General features: G+C 48.8%; 1 protein-coding gene across 4 annotated transcripts in view; it reads left to right on the top strand.

Annotated features, from left to right (window-relative positions):
* The window catches only part of LOC116853882 (AT-rich interactive domain-containing protein 5B-like), a 239,455-nt gene that overhangs the window by 32,637 nt on the left and 197,258 nt on the right, over positions 1–9,560 (top strand). The window contains exons 1-2 of one of the 4 annotated variants that reach the window (XM_032835183.1): positions 69–1,252; positions 8,971–9,222. In XM_032835183.1, coding sequence (XP_032691074.1) covers positions 1,100–1,252; positions 8,971–9,222 — 405 coding nt within the window. In that variant the 5' untranslated portion in view covers positions 69–1,099. Of the gene's footprint in view, positions 1–68; positions 1,253–4,995; positions 5,225–8,970; positions 9,223–9,560 lie in introns of those variants that run through there. The other 3 variants (XM_032835182.1, XM_032835185.1, XM_032835184.1) reach the window with 3 other exon arrangements.

Raw genomic sequence — 9,560 nt, 5'->3', positions numbered from 1 at the left:
CGGCGATCTCCGCTGACGATGCCCCCGCAGAACTGGGCTTCTTTCTCGCCACGAGACGTAACGTAACGCGACACGGGCGCAGTGTGTTCGACCAAATGAAATCTTTAAATGCCTGCGAGGTGCTTTGTGCGAGGTGATGCGCGCTGACGAGTCAAGTGTGTGCCCGTCCGTTGATTCGCGCCGAGCCGTGCCGCGTTTGTGTGCGCGCGACGTACCTGAGTCAAATTCCACGTGTATTGTATTGCTCACGTGTGTGCCTCCGTATGCATGCGAGCGCGCGCACGTGTGTGTATGTGTGACTCACTCTCTCATGCGCGCATACAAGAGGGGCGAACATGGATACACGGGGGGACCCTCCGCGTCGACGTGTGTGCACGTGCAGCGTGGGTTAAAGGCGCGCTCACACTACACAGTCGAGTGAGCGAACGAGCGAGTGAGCGGGCGGGCAGTTGAGCAAGTTTTAATTAAAAACCAACGCGCGCGCGGCAAGATAGCCGGAAGTATCCGCGGCTCTCCTCCTCGTTTCGGAGGATGGGAGACAAAAGGGGGGCGGAGAGCGTCGCGCGATATCGCCTCTTCATTCCTCTCTTATCTCGCCATCTCGAGCCGCTCATTATTCGCGAGAATCGCGCGCCAATTTGCTGGAATTTATGCAATTCGACTCGACGGCGTAGCCATTAGCCACGTATCGGTGCTCAATTGTCGCGCCGCAACAATAGATACGTGTCTGTAATTAGGGTGTAATCGAGTAGCCAGCTTCCGCGTTTCTAGTTCGTTGTGTCATAGATTGCTCGCGTCTGCTCTCTTATCGTGCGTCTTCGGCGGGATAATGAATAATTTTCGGGATAATGAGTCGGGCTAGGCATTCGGGAGAATTTTCGCGCGACTTTCGCAACGCCTGTCGTCGCAGGAGCGCACGAATAATACGGCATTGTGTCGTCGAAAATCAGAGCACTTCCCTATTCGTCGAATTTACGACTGCATTGTGTTATCGGACTCGCATTTCTTAATAATCTCCTCCGCATACATCGTCACTACTCCCACTATCGTCCCCGACGACGCGCGGTGATTCACGCTCGTTGTGACAGACGCTTTAGAAATGGTTAGCAAAACTCATTCGCCGTCAAGAGAGAGAGACAGAGAGAGCGCACGACGAGTTCTGGAGGAACATCATCGGAAAGAGAGACAGATGGGCAGGGATATAGACACAGTAACAAGGAGGGAAAATGGAAAAGAGAGATCGAGAGGGACGGTAAGTCAGTGCGGCGTCGGAGGGCCCGGGCAGCGCTTCGTATATATGCGATTACACGCGGCGAGAGTATACAATGAGACGGGGGCCGAGCGGGGCCATGGGGAGCATTGCCCCATATCCCGTCCGGTCTTTTTTTTCGAAGCCTTAGGCTTGCGCTCTCGGCTTTTCCTCGCCGATCCTCGCGCGTTCTTTCCGCTCGGGATGAGCGGCGACACTCAGGAGGCGACTCGATCCGCGCACGCGCGCGCACACACACACGGAAAAGGTTAATTATGTAACGCGAACCGCGCGTTGTTTTGCAATCGTGGCAGAGTATACCTCAAATGTCAGTGGTCGACGTCACTTTGCGAGATGCTCTGCGTTCGGCGATTTTCATTTGTGGCGGGTCGATCGCGAGCAAAGTGCCGATCGCGCATGCGCTATTCGCGACTCGCTGGTTTCGCCTCTTTCTCGCGCTATTCTATTTCTTCCTCCCGCTGTTTTTCACCGCCGCCGCCGCCGCCACTGCCGCCGCCGCCGCCGCCGCCGCCGCCGGCAGTCCTCCCTCTCCCTGCGCTCTACTTGGTTCCCCCCGCCTGTCTGTCGGCGTTGCTTTTCCGTCGATGGAAATGGGCAAATATTTTGATAACCGATAACGCATGTACCCTCTCTCCGATCGCGCGTGATACGCTCGCCGATACGTTTGCGCGATTACGTATCGGCGATACACGAGTTACGTAAGAGCCATGGATCGGTCGGTGATTTATTCGCATTATGGCCAGACGATTACTAATTTCCGCGCGGCGACCCAACTCGTCTTCCGCGTCTCCTCTTTCTTTTTGAGTGCGCGCGCGCGTGTTCTCTCATCAACGACGAATACGACACGTGTCGAGAGCAGCTCTGCACTACGAGGAAACTCGCTCAGCGTTTTCCTCGTATTCCTCGCGACTCCTGGACACGACTTCTGGATCGTTGAAGCGCGCAATGTTCGCAACATATTCGCTCGCCATTCGCACGCGCGCTCGACGCTGCCAATTAAGCGGCGTTCGATTAATTCCGCGTCTTGCTTTCAGTTTTTTGTCGCGTACATTATTTCCTCGGTCGGGCGCGGAGCATAATATTGTTGCGCGCCAACATCTCAAGCTCAAGAAGCTCTTCGTTATGTCGCGGAGGATGGTGGCGATGTTATCATGTCCTCTTAAGATGTTACTTTCCGAGACTTTTAATAAACTCCGAACTCTGGATCATTAATGCAAGCTTCTCATGGTTCATTCAAGGTTGCCTTGTGATTAAGTTAACATCACTTTGATATCTATCAAGACACAACTATCCCGATAGACCGGTGTACGTAACTTCACAGCAACTTTGAATGTATTAAATCACGAAGTTCAGCAGTGCTGGCTTCCTAACGACTGATCAGATTGCACTCACATTTTTTATCACGTAATGACGAAATAAAAATATGACAGGAATGATGAAAATTTGCCCAAGAACAACACGTCGTGTTAAGGCTGCTGGCCCCTCGCATCGTTTATCTCTTTTTAATAAACGTCAGAAGCGAGAAAATGCATGCTGAAAATTCCTGCAAAATACGTTAAAATAAAAATATATATCTATAAAGTAATACTTGCACAATCGTGCAAGTAATACTTGCACAATACGTTAAAATAAAAATATATATCTATAAAGTAATATTTGCACAATCGGTCAAACAAATTTGTAAGATATTCCGTGCACTCCCCTTTTGTTCTAATCAATAATTTGTCATAAATTAAAGTGACATACAATTCATCTTCTTAACCTATTTCTTCGTCTATTTCTATTCAGGTTAATTTACAATAAATTATTGATTGTTACAGCAAAAGGGGAGTGCACGGAATATCTTACAAATTTGTTTAATCGATTGCAAATGTTACTTTATGGATATATATCTTTATTTTAACGTATTTTGCAAGAATTTTTAGCATGCATTTTCTCGCTTTTGACGTCATTAAAAAGAGATAGACAATACGGGAGGCCAGGAGCCTTAAATGTAATACGAAAATCTCAATGTAACTTTTACATAAATCTATTGCTGCATCAAGAAATTCACATTATTGTACGATGCACAAATCTAATAAGTTAATTCAATACAATATATTTACTTGAGAAATGTAATTAAGGGAACCGTAAAGTTTCCATCATCGATTTCCTCTCACGTCGTGATAATCGTGAAAGTCTATCCATGTGTACCTTACTATCTTAAGCTAACGTTGCAGTAGTATTAACGTGCTGCTCTCTGATAGAGAACATTACCGCAACATTGCATTCCCCTGCAAAGAAATTCAATTTACTGAGATACTATAGTAACATCTTAGTAATAATAATATTGACTTCATGCTATGTGAGAGAGAGAGCTGGAGGGGGGGAATACAATGGGGACGCGTTGATGCTACAAGAAAAGAGCATGCGGTTAAGAGCATGCGTTTTGTGTATTATTCGATTTAATGATCTTAAAATATTACATGACATATCCTATTTCTCTCTCTCTCTCTCTCTCTCTCTCTCTCTCTCTCTCTCTCTCTCTCTCTGTCTCTATGCCCTGTCTCTCTTTGGAATTTAATCAGTTCGAATTCAAGTAAGTGCGTATTGCCTCTTCTTATCCTCATCCTCGATATGTATCTTCGTCGCTCGCGCAAGAACGACGAGGAAGATCATGAACATCGTTGACTCGAAGAAAAACAAAAAGTTTACACTATACGCGCACATACATACGTATATGTATATATATATATGTATATATTTATTCTACTCGGTGGCCTCAAAATGTTACGTGACGTTTTTTCTTCTCTCTCTCTCTCCTCGATCCTCGTCACCTCCTTCTTCGCTCTCATTCTCTCCCCTCCTCACCGTCAACCGGAGTGTTCCTCTATTACAGGCGGAAAACAGGCAGCGATCATTATATAAAGCAGCACACAAAGGTCCCGAGCGTAATGTTACGGTATTCCGCCGGGCGGGCGGGGGCAACACGCGTATTAACAAAGATAACAATTATCATGGCGTCGCGTATACATATGTGTACGTAGCGAGAGAAAGAGAGACAAACAACTCTGTGTGTACGATACACTTTTGAGATTGACTCACGCTTTCGTGAAGGCGCGAAGGTTCTCGCGGCGATACGCTCGCGGCCGGCGATCACGCGATTAGCGCACACGGCGCGCGTCCCCCCCCGCTCCCGAGAATCACTTCACCGACCCGGCAATTACGCGAACGAGACGTCGGCGCGCGTGCACCACGAGCCGTCCCTTTTGTTTTTAAACAATCGACGCATGCCGAACGTCGCGCGCATACGCGCCCGTCTGTTCGCTCGCTCTTCCAGCGTCGAAAAATAATAAACGATGAGAGAAACAACGTCACGAAACGCGTCGCCTCCCCTCTCCTCCACCCGCACCCCGACTCACCCGTCGTCTCTGCTTCGCGACGAACATTTATTTACGCGATGGAAATGTTTTCGCGCGGAAAGAGAGCGCCCCGCGGCGGCACGGCCGTCAGTGTCTATTGAATAATGCACGCGCCATTGTGCGTCGCGCGTGATAAAATATTTAGCGGCTCCCGATGGGGGAGGATGTGTAATTGGCGTCCGCGACGATAAATAATAATAGTGAAAATCTATTCGAAAATTCGTGGGCGCGCGCGCGCGTGCGCCTAGTGAAACGTTCGCACGTTAGTTGGCGTGCGAGTCTGCGCGGGCGCGCGCGTCTCGCGCGAATGCAGTTGTTCGTGTAGATACAAGAGCGTCGTGTAGATGCGCGATCACGATATCAATGGCGGTGGGTTTTGGTGCAGCGCGCGGCGTGGCGGAGAAACGAGATTAACGCTATAAATACCAGCGTTGCGGCTCGCGGATGCCGCCCTGTCCGAGACTCGGAACTCTCGGCCGCGACTGTACCCTTAAAACATTGGAAATAGTTATGGCAGCGGTGCTCATTCCACGGCGACTAGTGGCGAGCCGAGGTACCTTTATTGATTCAATTATGTAACCGGGCTCGATTGATAGCGCGAACGGCGTTCTCGTCGCGGCACGCTCGTCGATTTGTGCGACTTGCCGACAATTTCACGTGCCTATTGCTCGGGGATACTGCTTGAAAGGACGTCAGATTAGGTTAAGTTAGATTAGTTTAGAAGTATTGTAAGACAAAAGTGCCGAGATGGCTGGGCACTAATGACATTGGTACTCTGAACATTTTTATTATTTGTCGGTCCTTAAATACGATTATTTAAACTTTCAAAAAAATTAGAATACACGTATATATATTCAGCGTATGTATATTCATATTCGATATTGAAATTTTAGATGTTCGTATGTAATGTCCGAAACAATAAGAATTCCATAGTTAGATACTAGCTACTTTTATCAGTGTCTAGGCGTTGATATTCTTACCTTTGGCGACATTCGGACAAACGAATGCGCGACAACGCACTGACGGCGCGCACAACGTGACCCAATATCGAATTCACTTAGTCGGCAATTAAAGACCTTGTTATTCGAGACGGCGAGCGAGTCCTTGAGAGTCATCTTTCCTTCGCGAGGCCGATACATCGCCGTGGCATGCGTTACGTCGTCGCGACGTACGGGCTTTAATTGCACAAAGATGATTTAAATCGCGGCGGGCTCTCCGCCGACGTCAACGTCGACGTCGCGCGACTGAAATTGCGGCCCGTACCACCGCTGAATATTCGAGCATCGATCTTTTGCGCGGCCTGTCTCTTTTACGTCCAAATCCGATCCATTTGAAATTTCGCCCGGACAAATAAAGCAGAGAGAGTAATGGACAAGTTTCCGCTGCAAAGCAGCAGACGCCCGTACAGTCCGCGTCACAAGCGCGCGCGCGCGCGGAGAGCACCGCCGCTCTCCGCCCTCTTGTCTCGTCGTGTTTTTCCTCTCCTCGGACGCACGGTATCGATGCACTCCGAATTAACAACGGCGATCTCGTTTCGTTGGCCGCGAAAGCTCGCGGACACACTGGCCGCGTCCTTCGTACGTCGGATGCGCGAAGAAAGGAGGAAACGCGCCCACAACAGAGCGGGCTGTGACAGCGGGGTGGGTGTGGGTGTGTGTGTGTGTATGCGCGCCTCTCGTTGGCACTCCAATGTGAGCCCGCGAGCGCAAAAGCCGCTGGAAACGTAATTAGCGATGGAACGATGAAGCCGATTAATTCCGCTATTACGATATACCGAAGTTCTCCGCGATAACTTTCGGGCGCTAAAGCGGGCGCGCTAACTGCGGAGTTCGCGTCGACAATTACAGAGTGATTTCCGGTGATTGATATGTACGTGTACATGCAACACGTGCGCACCCGCGCCGGTGCTGCGCTTCCTCCCCGCGGGAGTTCTCGCGGCATTCGCCGCGCCGCTGTGGAACCGCGTTGCTTCTCCTCCCTTAGCGCGTGCTTCGTTAATCACACGCGTTGACGGTTGAATCTTATACTTAGCAAAAAGAAAGGGCGATCCTGAACTCCAAGGGGCAAGGGGAGCTGCTGTTCGCCGCCGCCGTCGCACAGTAGGGTCAAATGAAATCTCATGTTTCAAAGGAGGCTACAGTTTCGAGATGTTAACCGATTTCGATGTTTATCGTTCTTTAACCGGAAGCCAACGAAATTTAGAACTATTCTGTCGAGTGAGATTTTTGTCTTTCGCTTTACTCCTCCTCCCCTTCCTTCTTTTGAATCAGCTATACGAAGGAAATTAGATTCAGAAATCTTTTTAATCATTCGGTAGATAACTCATGTCATATCTCATCTGATTCATCAAGCACGCATGTTGATATTGAGATATCAATATTCACACTCCGAGTTTGTAAACGAGCTTGAAAAGAGTCACACAAACTGACATGGACTCAGCAAATCTCATATTAACTTAACAAATGTGATTAATGGAAATAGTACCCAGGAGATTTTAGCAAACAAAAGCTACCGAATTATGTAAGACTAAATTATTTCTGTTATCGATCTTTTTGTTAATTACGGTTCTCGAAGTTATAAGTTTCGAGATTGTGCATTTATCGTAGTCATTTCACTGAAAAGAAATTTTTAGATTAACTTCTTCATGCTCGAGTTGAGAAAAGAGAAACGAAAAATCTGTTTCAACATAGTTGTTTCAAGTTTATCACCGGCTTTCATTAAAAAAGAAAGTATCGGAATCAGTTCAAATTTCGGGACCAGTGACCTCCTTTGAAACATTAAATTTTATTTAGTCCCACTGTGCGCTTTTGTACTGTGGGAATTATGCGCCGGACTGTACGCGCCGTGCGCACGGTTCGTTTGCTCTTTCGTTTGCAGAATTTTTTTCAGCGGCTGGATAATAAACATTTTTCTCATTGAATAATAAGTAGTTTTTCTAGGACAAGGGAGAGAGAGAAAGAGAGAGAGAGAGAGGAGGAGGAGAAAAGAGAGCGGGGAAGGAGGAACGGAGAAACTACTCTATGCAAAACTCAGGTCCCTCGTAACGCTCGTGTCCTGTGCTTTTTTCGTCAGTTTTCCTCCTCCTTTTCTCAGCTTAATTTTTTTCGTCTCTCGTGCGTTCCGCCGCGAATGCAAATTAATAATCGTCGCATTCTTCCGCCGAGCGAGGGATTCCTCGCACTTATCGAACGCGCGTGTCTCACGCTGCCGTTGCGCGCGTCGCTTCCACGCGACTTAATTAATTTTCTGCGAGCGCGCGCTTTATTATTGCACGTGTCGGTCACGGTCAGCATCGGGGGATTTTGAAGCGACCCCCGGGCGCGCGTCGGTAAACCTGCGCGCCACTTTGAACGTCAAGATTTTCCGCCGTTTTCCCCTTCTCTCCCTCGCCCCCTTTACCGCGATCGGTTCATCCGGCGCGCGTTACGTGTGTGCGTGCGCGCGCGCGCGAGTGTGTGTGTCGTCGCTCTGCGGTATGCTGCAAATACCCTCTAGGGAGGCGTACCACCCCCGCGCGCTTCCCTTGCGACCTCATCCCCCGCCGCGAACCGCGAATCTCTCGCGATGGTCGGCCGTACCATCCGGAGGGATGGTATTTTAAAAGCCGACTTGAACGAGCTTTCGCCGCGGCTCGAAAAATGTCTCTCGAACGAATATCTCTCCCCGCGGTTAAACCGCGCGCGCGCGATATCTCTCGACGCGCCCTCCCGCTCCCTCCTCACCCCACCACTCCATCCCACCCCGCTCGTCTCACGTGCGCGCGCGGGCGCGCGCGCTGCATCAACTCGCTACATTTTTAATATAAATTCGCGTCCGTCATCGCGTACTCACGGACACGCAGCGACGCACCACCCCGGGGCACAGACGGTTGGAATATATCGGTGTATCCACGTACATACCCGATTAATATCACATCGTAATACGTTTCAATATTCAAACGTATTTCATTAAGTATTAATTTATGTTAATTATAATATTTTACTAATGATATGGTAATATAACTACATGTTAAATGACATGTACCGCGAGAGCGGCCGCGTTATCGGTATTAATATTAATCGCACGTGCGAGATTATATACGGGAAAAAGAGAGCGCATAATTTGCGTGCTTTGAAGAAAAACTTCCCCGCTATCCCTTCGCTTCTGAACTTTCTCTTCGCGTCGGGATCGCGGAGCGACGTCGCGCACGCGTTCTCCGCGTGTCTTGTTGTTTTTCTTTTTTTTTTTTATTGCTTTCTTTTATCCCAGAAAACCGTGTCATAAATAATCGACCGACTCTTTTCCTTTGCGTTTTTGCAGTTGCTGGGCGGTGCTTGCTTCAGCCACGGCCCTTACACATTTTATAAGGCGGTGAGGATAGGTAACGGCCGCGTCCTACGTCTCGGCAGTTTCTTCCTGACGAAATTGTGGAGCGATGCCGACCTCGTCAGCATCGGGGAGCTTCAGCTGCTGTGGATGGACAGCCGTGGGCCGAATCAGCCTCTGGCGTCCTTGCGCCTCTACTTCTTACCTGAAAACACGCCGGACGGTAGGAGGGACACGCATGGAGAGGTATGTTTCCCATAGAATACATCGTATATCTTTGGACGCACGAAACAAAGCACGTGCGGCTTTGACGAATTTCAGTGTGTTCGTGTAAGTGGAGCGCAAGCAGATGTAAAACTTGACGCGAAGTGGCCATCGCAGTTTACAAAACTGCGGTGGAAACGCGCAGATACTCGAAAGAGGGAGGTTAACTTTACACGAGGAGAGATAAGGTACCAATACCCGGACATGCATCCCTAGTCCTGGACATTCTTATTGTTTTGGCCTTAAAATATAAATGTTTAAACTTTTTACACAAAATATATATACAAATATTGAACACACACACACACACACACACACAC

This window comes from Odontomachus brunneus, unplaced genomic scaffold (assembly GCF_010583005.1).
Source record: "Odontomachus brunneus isolate Ranch 3 - 2012 unplaced genomic scaffold, Obru_v1 Obru_scaffold_007, whole genome shotgun sequence".
NCBI classification, from domain to species: domain Eukaryota; kingdom Metazoa; phylum Arthropoda; class Insecta; order Hymenoptera; family Formicidae; genus Odontomachus; species Odontomachus brunneus.
The sequence above is the reverse complement of the archived record's forward strand: the minus strand, read 5'-3'. Positions and strand labels throughout refer to the sequence as shown.